This window comes from Bubalus bubalis, chromosome 12, assembly GCF_019923935.1.
Source record: "Bubalus bubalis isolate 160015118507 breed Murrah chromosome 12, NDDB_SH_1, whole genome shotgun sequence".
Taxonomy (NCBI): domain Eukaryota; kingdom Metazoa; phylum Chordata; class Mammalia; order Artiodactyla; family Bovidae; genus Bubalus; species Bubalus bubalis.
In genome coordinates, this window is record NC_059168.1 from 6,007,914 (window position 1) to 6,030,712 (window position 22,799).

The 22,799-nt window shown below is 47.6% G+C and overlaps 1 protein-coding gene across 5 annotated transcripts in view; it reads right to left on the bottom strand.

The window, feature by feature from the left end:
- TBC1D8 (TBC1 domain family member 8) overlaps window positions 1-22,799 on the bottom strand; it is a 139,735-nt gene that overhangs the window by 103,181 nt on the left and 13,755 nt on the right. Inside the window, exon 1 of one of the 5 annotated variants that reach the window (XM_044925666.1) lies at window positions 293-403. The exons of 3 other annotated variants lie outside the window; for them this stretch is intronic. In XM_044925666.1, the coding sequence (XP_044781601.1) occupies window positions 293-383 (91 nt within the window). In that variant the 5' untranslated portion in view covers window positions 384-403. Of the gene's footprint in view, window positions 1-292; window positions 404-22,799 lie in introns of those variants that run through there. One more of the 5 variants, XM_044925668.1, reaches the window with a different exon arrangement.

Here is a 22,799-nt window from a genome sequence, read left to right on the forward strand (position 1 = left end):
CTCTTTGCATCAGGTGACCAAAGTACTGAAGCTTCAGCATCAGTCCTTCCAGTGAATATTCAGGGTTGATTTCCTTTAGGATTGACTGGTGTGATCTCCTCGCTGGCCAAGGGACTCTCAAGAGTCTTCTCCAGCACCACAGTTCGAAAGCATCAATTCTTAGGTGCTCAGCCTTCTTTATGGTCCAACTCTCACATCTGTACATGACTACTGGAAAAACCATAGCTAAACTATGACAAACTTAGACAGTATATTAAAAAACAAACATCACTTTGCCAACAAAGTTCCGTACAGTCAAAGCTATGGTTTTTCCAGCCTTCCCCAAGAGTGACATTATTGCAGAACTGGTCTGTAGCCAACATCTTGGGTCCTCGGAAACTCATGGGTCAGTCAGCCATGTGCGGATCATGAGAGGGTCTGTGGCAGAAAACAGGAAGAAAGGAGGAGATGGTAAGACAGTGGCCTGCCCCTGCCTTTAAGGCCATCACACATCCTAGGAACACAGGTCTCCTCACCCACCTTTAGAAAATCTTTCTCTCTGGACTCACACTGCACATCTGCCCACATCCACTGGCAGACAACCTGTGGGAAATGCAAACATGGATCCAGGAATCAGAAAAATCTAATTAAAATTTAACAAGATGAACTGGGGGAGCCTTAGCAGCAGCAGCAATTGACTTCCTCAGACTCACGGACGCCTCTTTATTTCAGGGAGTTTTCCACTGGGAATTCTGATCTTGAAATCTTCCTGTTGAAAGCCTGCCGTTTGCCAAAGTCACTGCAGCCTGCAAGATGCTGGGTCCCTGCAACGAGCCAGTAGAGGGCACTTGCTGGCAAAACGCAGTGACATTCACTCTGCAGACACACGCCTGGTGGCCACCGTGGAACCAGGCCACCTCACAAACTGACCCTTCCACCATGGGCCCTCTGGTGCTGTAGAAACGGCTCCCCAGTAGGAACCGGGTTAGGTCCTTATCATATAAGGCTGATGACACAGAAGGATCCCAAGGGACAAGCAACTTTCAGCAGGGTGTTGGTTAGCCAAGCTCTAAAAAGCTCTCTTTGTACCATTTAAGAGAATGTTAAGCTGTTCATGAGGATGGGAATGGAAATAAAAACAAACATATGAAAATCCCCATGCAACCCCACAACCACATCAACAAATCAAGCTAACTTCTTGTTTCTGAGTCTCCTTCTGGTAAATGGGTGGCCTCTTCTTTCACCCAGAAATGGGAGGGCAAGAAAGTGGTAGCTCAGTACTCAGAGCCGGGTCACGGGCCCAGCTGTTGTGTACTTGTCGTGCACGACTCTTTGCAGCCCCGTGGACTGCAGCCTGCCAGGCTCCTCTGTCCATGGGATTTTCCAGGCAAGAATACTAGATAGGGTTGTCATTTCTTTCCCCAGGGTATCTTCCCCACCCAGGGATCGAACCTACATCTCCTGCACTGGCATGCAAATTCTTTAACCACTGAGCCACTTGGGAAGCCCAATGTCTCCAATGCCCTGAGAAAGCCCAGAAGACCAATGAACTTCATTCCACAGGAAGCCCCAGAGAACCCTCAGTCAGTCCAAACCAGGGAAGTCATATGTTGTTCTGGATTTGCAAAGTCCTGGGTTCAAATCCCATCACTTCATGGCAAATAGATGGGGAAACAGTGGAAACAGTGGCCGATTTTATTTTGGGGGGCTCCAAAATCACTGCAGATGGTGACTGCAGCCATGAAATTAAAAGACGCTTGCTCCTTGGAAGGAAAGTTATGACCAACCTAGACAGCATATTCAAAAGCAGAGACATTACTTTGCCAACAAAGATCCATCTAGTCAAAGCTATGGGTTTTTCCAGTAGTCATGTATGGATGTGAAAGCTGGACTATAAAGAAAGCTGAGCGCTGAAGAATTGATGCTTTTGAACTGTGGTGTTGGAGAAGACTCTTGAGAGTCCCTTGGACTTCAAGGAGATCCAACCAGTCCATCCTAAAGGAGATCAGTCCTGGGTGTTCACTGGAAGGACTGATGTTGAAGCTGAAACTCCAATACTTTGGCCACCTGATACGGAGAGCTGACTCATTGGAAAAGACCCTGATGCTGGGAAAGATTGAGGGCAGGAGAAGAAGGGGATTACAGAGGATGAGATGGCTGGATGGCATCACTGACTCAATGGACATGAGTTTGAGTGAACTCTGGGAGTTGGTGATGGACAGGGAGGCATGGCGTACTGCAGTCCATGGGGTCGCAAAGAGTCGGACACGACTGAGTGACTGAACTGGGTTCAAATCCTGACTCTGTCCTCGAATAGCTGTGTGACTTAGTTCCCTGTCCACCGAGGTCTACATGGACCTCATACGGACCACCTACACAACACACCTGCCACAGGCTGAACTGTGTATGCCCCCCAAAGATGCTGAAGTCCTACTCCACGGTACCCTAGGGTGTGACCTTATTAAAATAGGGTCACTGCATGTGCAATGATTAGTTATGATGAGGTCATCCTGGTACAGAGTAGGTTCCCCAACCTAGCCTGACGGGTGTCTGTGAGAAGATGGCCACGTGAAGACAGACATACAAGGAGAACACCTCAGGACGGTGAAGGCAGAGACTGGAGCAATACAGCTGCAAGGGAGCCCCAGAGGTTTCCAGCCACCACGGGAAGCAAGGAAGAAGCAAGAAAGGATTCCCCCGCAGGTGTCGGGAAGCTGGCCCGCTAACTTCTTCATCTTGGACTTCCAGATCCCAGAACTACTGTTCTTTTAAGCAACTTGGTTTGCGGGTCTTTGTTACAACAGCCCTAGGAAACATACACGCTGCCAACTCGGGGGGCTTCCTGTCGGCCCCTGCCCACCTGCACGGAGAATGAGGCAGCCCCAAATGTGCCAAGACAGGGCCTCTGCCACCCCCCACGACACACTGACCATCACACCCAACCATCTCTCTGAACCCAAAATGGATTTCACAGCCAACCTTTACTGACTAGTGGTTAACATTTATTTCACCCACCACCCTGACTTATCAATAATCTAAGTCCAGCAAAAGGCAAACTCATGGGAGGGGATGCCCATGCATTTCAAAGTGCGCGGCAGTTGTTAGAGGGCAAAATGTTCCTTTTCAGCCTTTAGAAGAGTGAACTCCAGGCTTCCCTGGTGGTTCAGTGGTAAAGAATCCGCTTGCCAATGCAGGAGACACAGGTTTAGTCCCTGATCCAGGAAGATCCTGCAAGCCTTGGAGCAGCTAAGCCTGTGTGCCACAGTTACTGAGCCTGTGCGCTAGAGCCCGGGAGCCCCAACAAGAGATGTTACCACAATGAGAAACCCACACACCACAAGGAAGAGTAGCCTCCACTTCCAGCAAATAGAGAAAAGCGCGTGCAGCAACAAAGACCCAGCACAGCCATAAATAAATAAAATCATATTTAAAAAAAAAAAGAAAAAAAAGAGTGAGCTCCTTGGAATGTCTCTGGAAGGAGGAGGGGGTTGAGAACCAGGCTCATTTGCTGAAGTTCCTGAAACAGCCAATATCACGCTTAACGATTCTCACAGGTCACACACAGTGAGGACTGGGCCGACCTCAGTGGGGGAAGGAAGGCCGGGCCCTCCCTGCCTCCCCAGGCGCAGCCAGGGACTTGAGCTCTCCTGGGCCAGGGTGGGGCCTGGCCTCAGCATTCCCAAGTCTCCCCAGGGGCCTCCCACGTGCTGGGAGTGGAGAACTACTGGCGCTGCGTGTTTTCCAGCCTCTGGTCCAAGCCCCACCCCTTGGCAGAACCCGCGGGTCCCCTTGGGGCTTCACATGGTCCCAGGTGACAGGGGAGTCGGGAAGGGGGCAAGCAGAGCACTCGAGTGGCAGGTTACTGCCCATCGGTCACCTGGTGGTGCCCGCTTCCCGGCCAGCCTCCGAAGGCACACGATCCCCTCCCTCCAAGCCCTCTCCTCCCGAACCTGGCTTCAGTAAGGACCCCTTTCATCTCCTGTCGCTCCCGATCTTTGGTTTCAATGCAGAGTCATGAGGCTGGGAGCCTCCAGCAATGCCTGCACCCTTGCCCCCAAGTCTGGGGTGACTGTCCAGGAGGCTGCCTGAGCCCCGACACTGTGACAAGCTCCCCCGAGAGCCTGCCGTACAGGGAAAACAGACCTGCCAGTCAAGGACCTTCTCTTTCTCTCTGAGGTTCCTGACTGTTTGCCTGGAGCTGTTACTTCCCTCCTAGGGTTACTTTCATCTCCAAAGTTACCAAAATGCAGGACACGCCTGCCACCCGCTTTCTTCTCTGTCCATCCCGCCCCGCCTCCATCCCAGCGATTCTCCTATAGGTGCCCTGAAAAGACACTGGCTGTTTCCTTGGACTCATTACTCATTCCATTCAAGCCTTAGTTTTCTTATCTATAAAGACGAGAGTCCCTCTCTCTAGTCACGGGAAGGTAACACACAGATGTCCCTCCTCCAGGAAACAGGCCGAATACTTCATGTGAGCTGGTGTGGAACCCGGGCCCCCGGCTGCCCTCAGCCTCCCCCGTGTCTTCATGCAGGGGTCCTCACTGCGCAGGAGGGTGTCCATCTCCTGCCAGAGCCAACACCACGGTCAGGGGCCGGGGTGGTGAAGGAGCAGGGCAGCCAGCAGCAGGGAAGCTCCATCATCTGAGAGTTCGCTCCTCAGACCAGGACAGGGGTAACAGGAAAACCCACTTGCACAGGCCGAGGGTCACCCTGGCCAGCTGTCCTGCATGTCTCAGGAGGAGCCGGAGTTATTCCACTGGTTCTCCATCATGCCTGGGCACTGGGGCCACCTGTGCTCAGTCTCTGAGTTGCACCTGACTCTTAGTGACCCTACGGACTGAGCCCACCAGGCTCCTCTGTCCATGGGATTTTCTAGGCAGCAACACTGGAGTGGGTTGCCATGCCCTCCGCCAGGGCATCTTCCTGACCCAGGGATTGAAGCTGAGTCTCCTGCATTGGCAGGTGGATTCTTTACCACTAGTCCCACCTAGGAAGCCCAGGGTTACCTGGCGAGCTTTCAAAACCCTAAGCCAGAGACGCAAGGAATCAGCAGCATGGCCTGGGATGGGGGCCACTGGAAGTGCTCCAGGATCCCGAAGCACTGGTTCTATCCTGTTTGAATAATTAAGCAGCAGCCTTCATTATATGATGGAGTCGCCCACCAAAGTCTCCCTAAGAGGACATGAAGTACAGGAGAGGATAAACTAACCCACAAGGGCCAAGACATGGGAACAAACTAAGCATGTATCAACAGATGATGGATAAAGAAAGATGGAGGGGGGGAGGCGGGGGATACAGACCCAGACACACAGACACACGAGGAAATACGATCCAAAGAAGGAAATCCTGTCATTTGCAACATGGATGGATCTTGAGGGCATTATGCTGAGATAAGTCAGAGGAAGATAAATATTGTATGATCTCACTTACATCTGCAAAAGCCAAACTCATAAAAACAGAGAGTAGAACGCAGGTTACCAGGGGCTGGGGGTGTGGAGAACTGGGGAGATGCTGTTTAAGCGTACAGACTTGTCACTAGTAGATAAAAAAAGTCCTGGAGATCTACCTCACCGCACAGCAATTATAGTCAACAGTCCTGTGTTACAGACGTCAAAGCTTCTAAAAGACTAGATCCTCATTGTTCTCACCACGAAAAAAGAAATGATCACTGTGTAAAGTGACAGAGGTGTCAGTCAAGACCACGCAGTAATCACACTGCAACATATAAATGTGTCAAATCAACATAAGTTGTAAACCTTAAACTTACAGCATGTTACATGTCGATTATATCCCAATAAAAAAAGACAAAGGATAAACCAAGCCACACACAGGAGGAAACCACCTGTCAGCCTCCTTTGCTAAAATAACTGAACACAAAATCACAGGAGGCCCAGGCAAGATGCAAACAGACTTCGGGGTCAGGCTGGATGAGAAACAAAGTCCCAGGAAGCAGTGGGTGGACCCAAGGGCGTGATGGGCAGCTGGTCCACATGTGGCTCTGGTAAGAGTTTGCTCACAGCCACCCACCAGGGAGTGGGCTCAGGGCACACAGCCTTGGAAAGAAGGCATTCAGAGGGCGTGTACACACTCACGGGCCTGGAGAACTTGTAATGGGGCAGTGAGGCCTTCAAACTTAGAAAGTGAAAGTGTTAGTCGCTCAGTCACGTCTGACTCTTCGCAACCCCACAGACTGCCAGGTTCCCTCTGTCCATGGGATTCTCCAGGCAAGAATCCTGGAATGGGTTACCCTTTTCTCCTCCAGGGATTTTCCTGACCCAGGGATCGAACCCAGGTCTCCTGCATTGCAGGCAGATTCTTTACCATCTGAGCCACCAGGGAAGCCCTAAAGCTTAGAAGCTAAATCCGTATTATTAGAGTTAAACGTCAGCAAGCCACTGAGGATTTTGTTTTGTTTAAACTTCTTGGCCCTTTTGAAATTCAGCAGCCCAGAAATATTGAACCGTATTCTGGCCTTTAGAATATCGTTATCGGCCTTGCGTGTTTGAACACAAGTTAGTTCAGTCTGATCCCGGACACCCCCCAACTGTGGACACAGTCCCGAGTGTCATCAGCTAGCACACATCAGACAAAGAGCATAGGATGGGGACTGCGATGAACCTGTCCCTCTCCTTACCTCTGTTTAAGGCTCACTACACTAAAGGTTAGACAGCATCACCGACTCAATGGAGGTGCATTTGAGCCAACTCCAGGGGAGAGAGTGGAGGACAGGGGAGGCCTGGCATGCTGCAGTCCATGGGACCACAAAGAATCAGACACAACTCAGCACCTGAACAACCACCCCTTTAACGGTAGGTGTAGTTTTATCCCCAAGGCTCCGAGTGGTTATGCAGTTGGTACAAGGTCACACACCTGGGATGTGCAACCAGGGAGGTCATCCCCCGACCAGCCCTACCCACAGTGCCCAGGCAGGCAGCCTGGGATTCTCTGTGGACCCACTCGTGTTCCAGCTTGGAGCGCAGAGCAGCAACACGGGCCCTGGCGCCAGGAGTCTACGAGCTGGAAGAGAGACCCTTGGCAGGAGTGAGGCATCTGCCCTGGCACAGCCCCGGGCCGGTCACTTCACCAGGGGAAGGAAGGCGTCCTCAGGAAACTTCTGCATGCAGAGCCCAGGCCATCACAGAGGTCCTGAACCCAGGGAGAGCCCCAGGGGCGCGTGGCCTGCACTCCCGGATCGAGGGCAGCCCGTGCACAGCACCTACCACTGACAGGTCTGCCGGGCCAGGAGGACTCGGGCTGAACTTCTGCAGCTGAGCCAGGAACTTGACTCTTAACCAACCAAGCACACCTGCCAATCTCGAGTTCTCCCGCACGAGTGAATTTCACATCCCACCGGAAATAACAGAAAATAGGAACAGTGTGCAGACAAGGTGTAGTGTTTCTGACAGGACCACAAACAAAACTGAGCTCCCTGCCGCCTAGGGAGTTCTCGACATCATCCGGGAACATCTCCGCCAAGGAGATGATTGACAGGCTGTACCACGCGCACCTTACAAAGCGACACTCAGCACCGCTCCCGTCCTAACAGATGGAGACGAACATTCTAGCAGACAGGCGGTAGGTGTGCTGAGGACCACCCAACAGGAACTGGGGCCCACACTCATCAACATGTACGCGTTTCCTGAGCACGGGACCTTAGTCAGACTAAACAGGCTTTGCAACCACCCTCTGCTGGAGTGCTGCTGGTGAGAGAGAAGAATAGGCTAGGGTTTGCTTTCTAACTGGAGGGCCATGTGAGTCATTGTTTTAACAGGTTGGTACAATCTAATACTGAACTACAAAGAAGGCTGCGGGGCTGAAGAACTGATGCTTCTGAACCGCGGTGTTGGAGAAGACTCTTGAGAGTCCCTTGGACTGCAAGGAGATCAAACTAGTTCATCCTAAAGGAAATCAACCTTGAATATTCATTGGAAGGACTGTTGCTGAAGCTGAAGCTCCAATATTTTGGCCACCTGATGCAAAGATCCAACTCATTGGAAAAGACCCTGATGCTGCGAAAGATTGAGGGCAGGAGAAGGGGGTAACAGAGGATGAGACAATTGGATGGCATCACCGACTCAATGGACATGAATCTGAGCAAACTCCAGGAGATGGTGGAGGACAGAGGAGCCAGGCATGCTGCAGTCCATGGAGTCGCAAAGAGTTGGACACGACTTAGCAACAACAACCAACCTAATACTAAGTGTCAAGGAAAGTTGAGATGTGAGCAGGGATACAGGCTACCTCTCCAGTCCAAGTTCCTCATCCAAAACACAAGGGTCTCACCAAGTCACAGACAGACTTGAGCTACGGCTCAAGAATGTTCTTAACACTGATGCTGACCTGAGGCCACTATGTAGGGGTTCCCAGGAAGCCTGGGTGGGGGAAGAGGGGGGCATGTTGGGGCATACACAGGAGGTAGGTGCCAATGCAGGACCCAGGTGAGAGGCTGTGAATCATACACAAACACACAAAATACACGTGTGGCCCATGTTCCAATACTGTTATTCCATTAAGTAGAAATAAGATATAAAATTGCAAAAACAGTGTGAAAAGTGAGAGTGAAAGCCGCTCAGTTGTGTCCAACTCTTTGCAACCCCATGGTTTACACAGTCAATTGAATTCTCCAGGCCAGAATACTGGAGTGGGTAACCTTTCCCTTCTCCAGGGGATCTTTCAGACCCAGGAATCCAACCAGGGTCTCCTGAATTGCAGGCGGATTCTTTACCCATTGAGCCACTAGGGAAGCCCTAAACAGTATGAACTTGACCATATAAACAAAATTCACAGATAAAGCTTCAAAATCAATACAAAACGGTTAACTGTGGTTTTCAGGGCTTTTTCCTCTTTTTCCAATTTCCCACCATTAGCACTGACTTATAAGATGATGGGAGAAAGCATCCCTACAAAAAGTGTTTCTAACGCTTTCGGTTTTCTAACTTAAAAACTAAAAAATGATGGGAAATGGCCATTTCAACACTTCTCTATTGGGACTTCCCTGGCTGCCCAGTGCTTAAGATTTCACCTTCCAATGCAAGGGGTGTGGATTTGATCTCTGGTTGGGAGCTAAGATCCTACCTGCCTCAACAGCCAAAAATCAAAACATAAACAGATGCAATATTGTAACAAATTCAATAAAGAGTTAAAAAAAAAAAAAAACTACTACTCTATTAAGGAAGTTTTCCTTCCAAGGATAGCCAGAACTTGTAATAATAGCACAATCACTGATGGAGGCAAGACGAACTTCCAGACCAGTCAAGATGCTAACTGCTCAAGGCTTTAAAATCAGTATTTAAAATAATGTCCCCAAATTTCAAAGCTGGGTCCTCCTGTGTTTTCTGCCCATGCGCTATCACACCAGCCTGCCACAAGTCCTTCCCAGAGGGGCCAAACACTGCTCAGTGTGTAACCAGTGTTTTGCTACAGCCAGGAATGTATACATACCGGTATGGTGGTATTTGTCAGGAAAAAACACCAGGCCAAGCAGGTCGTGTAGAGAAGGCAATGGCACCCCACTCCAGTACCGTTGCCTAGAAAATCCCATGGACAGAGGAGCCTGGTAGGCTGCAGTCCATGGGGTCGCTAAGGGTCGGACACGACTGAAGCGACTTAGCAGCAGCAGCAGCAAGCAGGTCATGCAGCAATGTGACCTAGGTAGGTGACCTACAGCTGCAAATAAAAGGTGATGGGAGGTTTGGGGGAGAATGGATACATGTACATGTATGGCTGAGTCCCTCTGCTGTTCACCTGAAACTGTAACATTGTTAATTGGTAATTGGCTATGCTGTGCTGTGCTTAGTCACTCAGTTGTGTCTTTGCAACCCCATGGACTGCAACCTGCCAGGTTCCTCTGTCCATGGGATTCTCCAGGCAAGAATACTGGAGTGGGTTGCCATTCTCTCCTCCAGGAATCGAATCCAGGTCTCCCGCGTGGCACATGGATTCTTTACTGTCTGAGTCACCAGGGAAGCACAGAATACTGGAGTGGGTAGACTATCCCTTCTCCAGGGGATCGTCCCAACCCAGGAATCAAATCGGGGTCTCCTTCATTGCAGCCGGATTTTTTTTACCAGCTGAGCTACCAGGGAAGCCTGTTAATCAGCTATACCCAATACAAAATAAAAAGTTTAAAGTTTGGGAAAAAAATAAATATAAGGTGATGGGGGGGACTTCCCTGCATGTCCAATGGTTAGGACTCCTTGCTTCCTCGGGTTCAATCCCTGGTAAGGAACTAAGATCTCACAAGCCTCCCTATCCCGCCCCCGCCAAAAAAAAAGTGAAGGGCGCAATAGAATGTCAGGGCAGCACCTGTACCCACCAAAATACACAAGGTCAAGGCCTTGCTGCTAAGTCACTTCAGTCGTGTCCGACTCTGTGCGACCCCATGTCTGGCAGCCCACCAGGCTCCCCCATCCCTGGGATTCTCCAGGCAAGAACACTGGAGTGGGTTGCCATTTCCTTCTCCAACGCATGAAAGTGAAAAGGCCTTGAAAAGCCATAAAACAGGGCAGGAGAGTTAGAGACTGACGGAAGGTAAAAGGGCACACAAGCCAATGGTATGTGGCCCCAGAGCAGGGATCGGCTGTCCCAGAGGCTGACGAGGTCAGCTACATTCCAGATGAATCCAAAGTCCCCAGAGACCAGATGAACCCAGAGACCCGCGGGGGTCTCTCCAGCGAGCTCTGAAGCAGAGCACAGCTTGCTATGTTACACACCGCAGTCTCAACCTCTCCTGTAACTATCTGTGAAAGCTCTGTGGTTTGGAGCTCCTTGTAGAACAGGTTTTCATGCTGTGATTCTTTTTTTTTTTTTAGATTTTTTTTTAATTGATGTGGACCATTTTTAAAGTCTTTATTGAATTTGTTACAATATTGCTTCTGTTGTTTTTTTATATCCTAGCATTTTGGTCATGAGGCATATGGGATCTTAGTTCCCGACTTGGGATCAAACTCCCAGCTCCTGCACTGGAAGAGGAAGTCTCAAGCACTGGACCACCAGGCAAGTCCCTCATGCTGTATTTCTAACTGCTATTCCTAAAAGAGAGCAGGTTGCCCTTCCCTGGGACTCACACTGTCCCCGATATTGCTCTACCTTATAAAAGAGAGGCCTGTTCATTGGCTTAACAGACAGGTGGTTGCTTAGGTTTGGCCAGGTGTGTACGGAGTAAGCCCTGAAGCATTAAGCCCTCCCCAAGCCAGAGAACACCTGCTTCCCACAGCCAGAGCCCCCTTCCTTCTAGAACCTGACAAGTGCCCCTTCAGAAGCTGCCAGGAACAGCAGGAGGGAGGCAGGGGAGCATTCACTGTAAAGCAGTCGCCAACAAGGAAGACAATTCACACCGTTCCCTTTCCTGTTTTCGGCCGCACTGGGCCCCTGCAGCGGTGCACAGGTGGCCTCTAGGTGCAGCGAGTGGAGGCTCACTTGTTGCGGTGCGCTTCTCACTGCAGCGGCGTCTCTGGTTGTGGAACAGGGGCTCCAGGGCACGTGGGCTCAGCAGTTGTGGCGCACGGGCTTAGTTGCCCCGTGGCACGTGGCATCTTTCCAGACTAGGGATCAAACCCGTGTTCCCTGCATTGGCAGGCAGATTCTGAACCACTGAACCACTGGGGAAGCCCACCCTCTCCCTTTCTTTACACACATTTTTAAAAGTATTTGCATCATTACCTAAACACAGCATTTATTTTTTTATGAATTTTTTTTATTTTTTAAATTACAAAAGTATGATAACACATTTACAGGAGACTTGGAAAATACAGAATAAAGTTAAATATATAAATAACAGCATTTAAGTGCTGCGTATCTAGGGCTCAGTGGTAAAGAATCCACCTGCCAAGCAATAGACGCAGGTTGGGTTCCCGGGTCACGAAGATCCCCTAGAGAAGGAAATGGGTACCCACTCCAGTATTCTTGCCTGGGAAATCCCATGGGCAGAGCAGTCTGGAGGGTCCATGGGGTTGCAGAGTCAGACAATGACTTAGCAACTAAACAACATCTAAGGAACGTTCATTTGCTGTTTCAAGTCTCTATGAGAAATACTTTCAAATTTCCCAAGAATAATTTCAAGAGAGTTCTATAAGGGTTGTTTACAGGCTAAATGAGGTAAAAACAATCACATTTCTACTCCCCAAATCCAAAAATACAACAGAAAACAACTCCTTGAATTTAAGGGAAAACTTCATATTAATTCAACATACATTCAGTTGGCACAAACAAATGAATAGGTTTGGCAAGGGTTTTATGTAACCGGTGGAGAAGAGGTAGGCTCAGGTTATTCGCCAAGAGAACTCACCAAACGCAAGACTGAATTTGAGGCCCAGCCTCAAAGCTTTTGCCCAAACTTCTTGAGCACAAACATGTACCTTTTTTGGTACACAGCCCAGACCTACCAGCTGCCAGAAGTACTCGCAGATTATTACTTAGGAATATGGTGGGGGTGGGGGAAAATCCTACAATCAGCATCATGAAGGGCTGGGTAGGCAAGAATCTTCTTCCAAGCCCTTGAAGGGACTTCCCTGGTGGTCCAGTGGCTAAGACTCCGAGCGCCCAATACAGGGGGCCCAGGTTCCATCCCTGGTCAGGGAACTAGATTCCACATGCTGCGACTGAAAGTCTGCATGTCACAATTGAAAAGAAAAAAAAAAAAAAAAGCCTCTGGAGACGTGGTAGGACTTCCCTACAGAGGCAGACAGACAAATACGCCTCACCAAACAGGCTCTAGAGCACAGATTCAGAGCCCCTGCCTCAAATGCCTTAGAATAAGCTCCTCAATCTGCAAACCATCTCACAGACAAACAACATCACCGAGGAACAGGTTCATGACATTTGTGTGCAAATTCATTTCCTCCGAGCAAATGATATTTTTATGCCTGTTTAAAAACAAGCAGTCTCCCATGACAGATGCATTCATCATCCAAACCATTCAGAGGCCTTCCGGCCACTCCTCGGACCAGCATCTCTTCCCCGCCAACAAGCGCAGTTGGCAGCCCAGAGCCTCCGGAGCCCCCAGGCGCCCAGGGCCGGAGTTCATATTCTGAAAACACAGCCCCACATTCCTAAACCTGCTATTCACAGCCACTCCTTGCCAGTAGCAGTCAGGACAGCTGGTCGAGAAAAAACGTAGAAATCACCCCATTTCCCATGTCCTGTGCGTCCAGACCTGAACACTGCTGTTTTGACAGGTTTATTAAACATACAAAGTCAGGAACTTCAGGAAATATACACATAGACATTCAGAAAAGAAGAAAAAAAAAAAAAAAACAAAGCTTCCTTCCAGAAGTTTTATTTCCATGTAGTGTTGGTTGCTCAGTCGTGTCCTACTCTTTGCGATCCCACAGACTGTAGCCCGCCAGGCTCCCCTATCCATGGGGTTCTCCAGGCAAGATTACTGGAATGGGTTGCCATTTCCTTCTCCAGAAGATCTTCCCGACTCAGGGATCGAACCCATATCTCCTGCAGTACCAGTGGATTCTTTACCATCTGAGCCAGAGTAGATTCTTCTCTACTACAATTTCATTTTAAACATCTTATTTCTGTTCCAAAGAAGGTCCTGGGCCAGCCCATGGGATCAAATCCACATTCATATGGGCTTGTTTTTTCTGAATACACATTTAGTTGGGGGAGTCAGAGGTCAACCTTTCCTTCCAGAGGTCAACCCCAAAACCACCGGTCCTCAATGAGAAATGAGTCTAGAAAAACAACAAGCTCCTACTGTATAGCATAGGGAACTATATTCAATATCCTGTAATAACCTATTATGAAAAAGAATATAATGGAGTCACTTTGCTAAACACCTGAAGCACTGAAAATCAACTATAAGTCAGAAGAAAAGGTTAGAAATAAGTCATGTTAGGCAATGTGTCCTGTCTTTACACCTAATAATAGTGTGAAATGGCTTGCAGAGATAAGCTCTAGAAGCTTTTATGATAGACAGCCCAGAGGTTTAAGGTTATCTGAATCCATTGTTTAAAAATTGTCCCCTTTCCTGGGACTTCCCCTGGTAGTCCAGTGGCTAAGACCATGTGCGGGGCCTGGGTTCGACCCCTGGTCAGGGAACTGGGACCCACATGTCATAACGAAAGATCCCGCATGCCACGATGAATCCAAGATTCCCTGCACCGCAACAAGACCTGGCACAGCCAAATAATTTTGTTTTTAAACTGACATAATTTTAAAAAGAAAAACACTATCCCCTTTCCCTGGGCTTCCCAAGCAGCTCAGCTGGTAAAGAATTTGCATGCAGTGTAGGAGACCCAGGTTCAATCCCGGGGTCGGGAAGATCCCCTGGAGAAGGGAACGGCAACCCACTTCAGTGTTCTTGTCTGGAGAATCCCATGGAGGAGGCTGGCAGGCTGCAGCCCACGGGGTCTGAGTGACTAAGCACACACACGGGCATCTCCTTTTCCTAAAGCCAGCATCAGGCAGGACTAGTGTTACAGTATTAAATTCAGACAACCCCGAACTATGAATTCACAGCGCTTCCTTCCTGCATCAGACATTTTAATTACTGGCCTTAATTACATTAATTAAATAACTACATTAATTACAAGGAACAGACTTGGATTCCATTCTCTTCCCCTTAAGACCCTATCAGGTCATAATGCCTTGAAGGTAAGAATTCTCCACCACAAGCATCTCTGCTGGGCATATGCAGACCTTCCATAAACATACACTTCTTGAGTGTTGCTGACTGATTCCCTTCATAAAAAGAGACAAGGTGCCAGGGCTCTGCTAGCAAGAGCAATCAGGTGGCCATACCCACTTCAGTTTGCAACAAGAGGATGCCAAGTAGCCCAGACAAATCTTTGTGTACACATTCAGTGAGGGAGAGTGGATGAAAAAGTGCAATGCAATACACAAGAACACTGTAGTGATGCTGTTGTTATTTACTCACTGAATTGTGTCTGACTCTCTGCGGCTCCATGAACGGGAGCCCACCAGGCTGCTCTGTCCATGGGAATTCTCCGGGCAAGAACACTGGAGTGGGCTGCCATGCCCTTCTCCAGGGGATCGTCCCAACCCAGGAATCGAACCCATGTCTCCTGCACTGCAGGCAGATTCTTTATCATCTGAGCCACCTGGGAAGCCACCTTAGTGCAAAAGATTGCACTAAGAAGCAATCTTTTTTTTTTTTTTTTTTTTTTATTTTATTTTTAAACTTTACATAACTGTATTAGTTTTGCCAAATATCAAAATGAATCCGCCACAGGTATACATGTGTTCCCCATCCTGAACCCTCCTCCCTCCTCCCTCCCCATTCCATCCCTCTGGGTCGTCCCAGTGCACCAGCCCCAAGCATCCAGTATCATGCATCGAACCTGGACTGGCAACTCATTTCATACATGATATTTTACATGATTCAATGCCATTCTCCCAAATCTTCCCACCCTCTCCCTCTCCCACAGAGTCCATAAGACTGTTCTATACATCAGTGTCTCTTTTGCTGTCTCGTACACAGGGTTATTGTTACCATTTTTCTAAATTCCATATATATGCGTTAGTATACTGTATTGGTGTTTTTCTTTCTGGCTTACTTCACTCTGTATAATAGGCTCCAGTTTCATCCACCTCATTAGAACTGATTCAAATGTATTCTTTTTAATGGCTGAATAATACTCCAGCAATCTTTTTTTAAAATAGGAAGATGAGAAGAAAAAGGCATTACAAATTACATGCTGGTTGTTCTTCCTTGGAGAAAATGAAGACCGATCACTGTAGTACAGTAATGCAGAAGATGAGGGTAACTGTAGGCAACAGCCAAGTCTTGAAGTGCGCAGGGCAAGAAAGCCTCTGCCCGATTCCTTGAAGATGATTTCACTCTATTTTTGAGCAAGTGAAAATGATATCCACAGCCTCAATGACCTCCTCCTCATCCTTTTCTCCTTTCTGCTCCCTGGGAAGGACTCTCTGATTCCCTTGCTAGATTTGGCCAGCCCTGGGGACACAGGAGCCTGAGGGTTTACTCTTCATGGGTATTTGGAATTTGGGGCTAGAGCCAGAAATCTGGCATCCACCCTGGTAACAGGAAACTCTGGATCCCACCTGGCCCCAAAGCAGCAGATCTTGAAATGCCAGAAATTCTCAGCTCACTTCACACCCCTCCCAAGGGGATATGTCCACCACCTACAGAGAATGGACTTGATTTCACGGAAAAGAAAAAAAACTCCACAGTCAAGCTGGCGGTGGGGGGTATGAAATGGGTCAAAAGGTACACCCTTTCTATTATAAAATAAGTAAGTCCTGAGGATGTAACGTACACCAAGGGTGACATGACTATAGTTATTAAGACTGTATTACCTGTTTGAAAGTTGCAAAGACAGTTGATCCTTTTTAAGACTTTCTTTTTTTTTGGGATGTGGACCATTTTTAAAGTCTTTTATTGAATTTGCTATACTATTGCTTGTTTTATGTTTTCATTTTTTGGCTGTGAGGCATGTAGGATCTCAGCCTCCCTCAGCCCCTGCAATGGAAGGCAAAGTCTTAAACTACTGGACCGCCAGGGAAGTCCCAAAGAGAAGAGATCCTAAAAGTTCTCGTCACAAGCAAAAAAAAAAAAAAAAAAAAAGGTTAACTCTGTGAGGTAATGGATGTTCACTAATTTACTGTGACGATCATTTCACAATATACAAATACCAATTCATTATGTTGTACACCTGAAACTAGTATCATGCTATATTAATTATGTGTTTATACACACACACATACACACACACACACGTATATAAAGATTAGGCATAAACAGAATCCTTTGGAATCGCTGAGCCACAAGGAAGCACAAAGAGGGAAGGGACCAGCATCTCCAGTTGACAGCTGAGGATCTGAGGCTGGAGGGAGCTGGGCAGGTGACCTGGGCTCACACAGTACGGGGAGTTAATTGCCTGTGTGAGACTAGAACCCCCTCTTGGCCCTGCTCCCGGCTCATCCCACTGCTTCTGTCTTACTCTTCAAACATCGAGGACCACTATGGAGAACAGGATGGAGGGTCCTTAAAAAACTGAAAACAGAGTTAGCGTATGATCCTGCCATCCCACTCCTGGGTATGCATCTGGAGAAACCATAATTTGAAAAGATGCGTGCACGGTTCCACTGGCCAAGATACAGCAGCAGTGTTTACAACATGCTGCTTACGAGGCCCAAGACACGGAAGCAACCTGCATGCGCACTGACGGAGGAGTGGGTCAACAGTACCAGCTCATATATAAACACAACAGACTACTACTCAGCCATAAAAAATGGAACAGCACCGTTTGCAGCAACACGGATGGACCTATCATACTAAACAAAGTCAGTCAGAGAAAGACAAATACCAGGTGATATTACTCATATGTGGAATCTTAAAAAGATACAAATGAACTTATTTACAAAACAGAAACTCAATTATAGACATAGAAAACAAATTTATGTTTACGAAAGGGGAAAAGTGAGGGGAGGGACAGATTAGGAGGCCGGGATTAACAGATACAAAATAAAAGACAACTAGGGCCTACTGTGGGCTTCCCTGGTGGCTCAGAGGGTAAAATGTCTGCCTACAATGCGGGAGACTCAGATTCAATCCCTGGGTTGGGAAGATCCCCTGGAGAAGACAATGGCAACCCACTCCAGTACTTTTGCCTGGAAAATCCTATGGACTGAGAAGCCTGGTAGGCTACAGTCCATGGGGTCGCAAAGAGTCGGACACGACTGAGTGACTTCACTTTCACTTTCAGGGCCTACTGTATAGCGTAGGAAACTGTACTCAATATTTTTGTAATAACCTATAAGAGAAAAGACTCTTTAAAAGAAATCACTTTGTTATATACCTGAAACTCACATAATATTGTAAATCAACTTTACTTCAATTAAAAAAGTTGAGGACCACTATATACTCCCACAATTTCCAATTACTGCACAGTAACAAGCAGAGTGAGGGGACTTCTCTAGGGTTCCCGTGGTTAGGACTCTGCACTTTCAATGCAGGGGGCACAAGTTCAACATGGAGCATAGCCAAAAATGTTTTTTTAAGTTTTTTAATTAAAAAAAAAAAAGGCAAGCTGAGACTAATACTAAGTCCAGTGGCTGTCAAGCACAGTCCTAGTATCAAAACTTCAGATTCATGTGTTTTCCCAATTACTGTTATAATTACAATGATCTGTGTTAGGCGAACAGTACCAGCTCATTTCACAAGAGGAAACTTTAAGGCCCACGGAATAATACAAGGAATAAGAACAAGATTTCTTTCCTACCTCTTTGTAGTCCTGCTCTTTTCAACCAACAACAGTTAAGAAAATTAAATTCAGATGCAACTGTGGACATATTAGAACAATCCACCAAAACCAAATTAATGTTCATTATTCCACTCCATAGCTTAGCTATAAAACACAAAACTCCATGAAATCCAAACAACCTAACAATAACCATGAAGATACTCCCGAAGTCAAATTCTAACTCCTCTCCATCTTCTTCGATGGACTGCCATGCCCCTCTGAACTAGCTTCAATTGTCTCCAACTCCTTCCTCAATCTTCCCGGGAAGAGAAGTGAGGGTCTCTAGAGCCGGGCAGAAGGTGCTTGGGAAGCTGGGGATCCCAGAAAACTGAGTACAGTCCCAGCCAGATGATCAAGTCCACAGAGGCCCAGGGAAATAGAGAATCAGATGTAAAAATCAAGTGTCTCCTCAAAAAATTAAATATGGGATTACTGTATGATCCACCAATCCCACTTCTGGGTATACACCCAGAAGAACTGAAAGCAGGAACTTGACAAATATTTGCACACTTATGTTCCTAACAGCATTATTCATGACAGTCCAAAGGCAGAAGCAATTCAGTGTCTTTCAATGGATGAACAGGTAATCCAAGTGTGGTCTCTACATGCAATGGAGTATTATTCAGTCTTAAAGGGAAAGAGGGCTTCCCACGTTGCACTAATGGTAAAGGAGACTAAGAGACACAGGTTCAATGGCAATCCACTCCAGTATTCTTGCCTGGAAGAGTCCCATGGACAGAGGAGCCTGGTGGCCACAGTCCACAGGGTTGCAAAGAGTCGGACACGACTAACATGACTTAGCACGCATGCATGCAAAGGGGAAAGAAACTGTGGCTACAATGTGGATGAACCTTGAGGACATTATGCTCAGTGAAAATAAGCTAGTCACGAAAAGACAAACACCAGGATTTCCCTGGTGGTCCAGTCACTAAGACGCCATGCTCCCAACACAGGGCCTGGGTTTGATCCCTAGACAGGGAACTAGATTCCACATGCCACAACGAAGAGTTTGCATGCCACAGCTAAAGATCCCACATGCTGCAACTAAGCCCTGGTGCAGCCAAATAAATACAATAAACATATTTAAGAAAAGACAAATGTTGTATGATTTCACTTACACAGGGGACCTACAGGTAGATTCGTTATGAGACCGAAAGTAGAGCGCTGGGCGCCAGGGGCTGGGGGCGGGAGGGTTGGGGAGGCGGGGTTTAATTGAGAGGCGGGGTTTAATGGGGAGGCGGAGTTTAATGGGGACAGAGTTTCCTTCTGGGAAGGAAAAGCAAGCTCTGGAACCATGCAGCCCTGCTGGCTGCACAACAGTGTGAATGTCCTTAATGCCACTCAGTGTTAGCCACTCAGTCGTGTCCAACTCTTTGCAACTCCATAGACTGTAGCCCACCAGGCTCCTCTGTTCATGGAATTCTCCAGGAAAGAATACAGGAGTGGGTTGCCATTCCCTTCTCAGGAGATCTTTCCGACCCAGGGATTGAACCCAGGTCTCTTGCATTACAGGCAGATTCTTCATCATCTGAGCCACCAGAGAAGCCCAGGGAAGTCTCTATAGGTTATTTTTAAATAAGAAAACGAACCCACTTCATTCTAGTCACCTACATGCAGAGCTGATTCACAAGAGAGAAGGACCAGGGAAACCAAAGGCGCCAACACTTCACGGAGCCCAGGAGGGCAGGGCCCCCAGCCACTCCTGCACCCGAGGCCCAGGGCAGAGTACCATGCGCCCAGGCCAGCTGTGCCCACTGTAGTGCACCAGGTCCCCGATAACGAGAAGGAGGCAGAAAGACTCCAAGGGAGCAGGAGCTACTTCAAGTCTTTGGGCTCCAACAGAGAGTTTATAAATAACGTGGATGCTGAAGCTCCAATACTTTGGCCACCTGATACGAAGAGACAACTCATTGGAAAAGAGCCTGATGCTGGGAAAGATTGAGGGCAGGAGGAGAAGGGGGCGACAGAAGATGAGATGGCTGGATGGCATCACAGACTCAATGAAAATGAGTTTGAGCAAACCCTGGGAGATGGTGAAGGACAGGGAAATCTGGCGTGCTGCAGTTCACGGAGTGGCAAAGAGTCAGACACAACTGGGCACGCACATGGCATGATACAGTGTGTTACGACATTAAATGATGCCATGTGTGTATGATATAACGTGATGTGAGATGGTATGCTACGATAGGATGTAGAGTGCTTTGATATGATATGATATTGAATAATGATATTTTAACACAATAACCTAGTTATCAATGTCACACAAATCAACACATCCTGTGCTTTTATCGACTATCTGTATCCCAGTTGTATTATGTGACCCAATAACACCCATTACAGCATTTTCCTCTCCAGTGTGGGACCCACCCTCGTGTTAGGTTAGGCATCACATTTAGTGATCAGGTCTGCGCAGCTTCCTTGAATCCACAGCCTTTCTTTAAGTGCGGCATTTTGAAGATGGAAGTCCCCATTGCCCTTTTTTTGTTTCTGACAGTTCTGATCCCAAAAGTTGTTTTTAGTTTGTAATAAAAATATTCTTATACCTGAAATATTATGATCTGATCCAAATTTACAGAATTTTCTACAAATTTTCAGTAACTTACTCTGTTCTTAAAATGTAGATATCTCTAAGGCTGTAAGTAATGGGGAAACTGTCTAATTTATACAATTCTGATTCTAACTAAAACTCTGCAGGAATGCATGCTGCAATATTATAATGTAGCACATTAGAGTACATCTTCCCAAAGCTTCTGCAATTGGGATCTCCTGTCTTCCCTCCTTCCCTCCCCTACACACAGACTTTCTAACAATCTTTCTGCTATAAAGCAATGCTTACCTGTAGAGACTCTGATCTTGAATCTTAGATTTCAGGCACCATCAACACAATTAAATCTCTGACCTTGCCTACAGTTTGGGTTCCTGTGTATTTTACTCCAAAGAAAGTAAATATGCTTATGATTATATGACTCTCCAGTACTTTTGCCTGGAAAGTCCCATGGATTGAGGAGCCTGGTGCGCTGCAGTCCATGGGGTCGCGAAGAATCGGACACAACTGAGCAACTTCCCTTTCACTTTTCACTTTCATGCATTGGAATAGGAAATGGCAACCCACTCCAGTGTTCTTGCCTGGAGAAGCCCAGGGACGGGGGAGACTGGTGGGCTGCCGTCTATGGGGTCGCACAGAGTCGGACACGACTGAAGCGACTTAGCAGCATATGACTCTAACTTAACTTTTGCCTTTCAATATACAATGCTCTGTATTAAAAAGCAGAGACATCACTTTGCCAACAAAGGCCTGTATAGTCAAAGCTATGGTTTTTCCAGTAGTCATGTACACATGTGAGAACTGAACCATAAAGAAGGTTGAGCGCTGAAGAATTGATGCTTTTGAACTGTGGTGTTGGAGAAGACTCGTGAGAGCCCCTTGGACTGCAAGGAGATCCAACCAGTCCATCCTAAAGGAAATCAGTCCTAAATATTCATTGGAAGGACTGATGCTAAAGCTCCAATACTTTGGTTACCTGATGTGAAGAGTCGACTCACTGGAAAGGACCCTGATGCTGGGAAAGATTGAAGTCAGGAGGAGAAGGGGACGACAGAGGATGAGATGGTTGGATGGCATCAGTGACTCAATGGACACGAGTTTGAGAGAAGTACTCAAAAAGATTAGAGTCATATAATCATAAGCATATTTACTTTCTTTGGATTAAAATATACAGGAACCCAACTGTAGGCAAGGTCAGAGATTTAACTGTGTTGATGGTGCCTGAAATCTAAGATTCAAGATCAGAGTCTCTATAGGTGAGCACTGCTTATAGCAGAAAGATTGTTAGAAAGTCTATGTGTAGGGGAAGGAAGGAGGGAAGACAGGAGATCCCAATTGCAGAAGCTTTGGGAAGATGTACTCTAATGTGCTACAAACTCTGGGAGATAGCGAAGGAGAGGGAAGCCTGGTGTGCTGCAGTCCATAGGGTTGCACAGAGTCGGACACGACTGAGCGACTAACAGTTCAATGCTCAACCCAGCCTTCCAGGTCACACAGGAAGTTAAAATCAAGCAAAGAAAGCAGCTCTTCCAGTGGGGCACACAAGCCATCAGAGAGAACCCTGCAGTTCCACAAGAGGCCTTCCAGCCGTTCTTAGCCTCCAACCTCAATGTTTTATTTGGATAAATGAGACAGAACAACCTCTGCTTATTGCTGACTTTTTCACGGCAAACCACCTCATCGGTGGACAGGAGGACTGTACCTATAGGACACTCACCGTCAACCTCTCCTAACAGCAGTTCCCAAATTAATGGGCCAGGTGCTCAGTCACGCAGTCGTGTCTGACACTTTGTGACCCCATGGACTGTAGCCCACCAGGCTCCTCTGTCCATGGGATTCTCCAGGCAAGAATACTGGAGTGGGTTGCCATTCCTTTCTCTAGGGGATCTTCCCGACCCAGGGATCAAACCCGGGTCTCCTGCATTGCAGGCAGACCCCGTGTCTATTGGCCTCACCTGCCCGCAGAGCTGACTCAGGGGCTCTAGTTCAACCAGTGGACGGTCGTACACAGACACCTATCTCATGGGTAACTTACC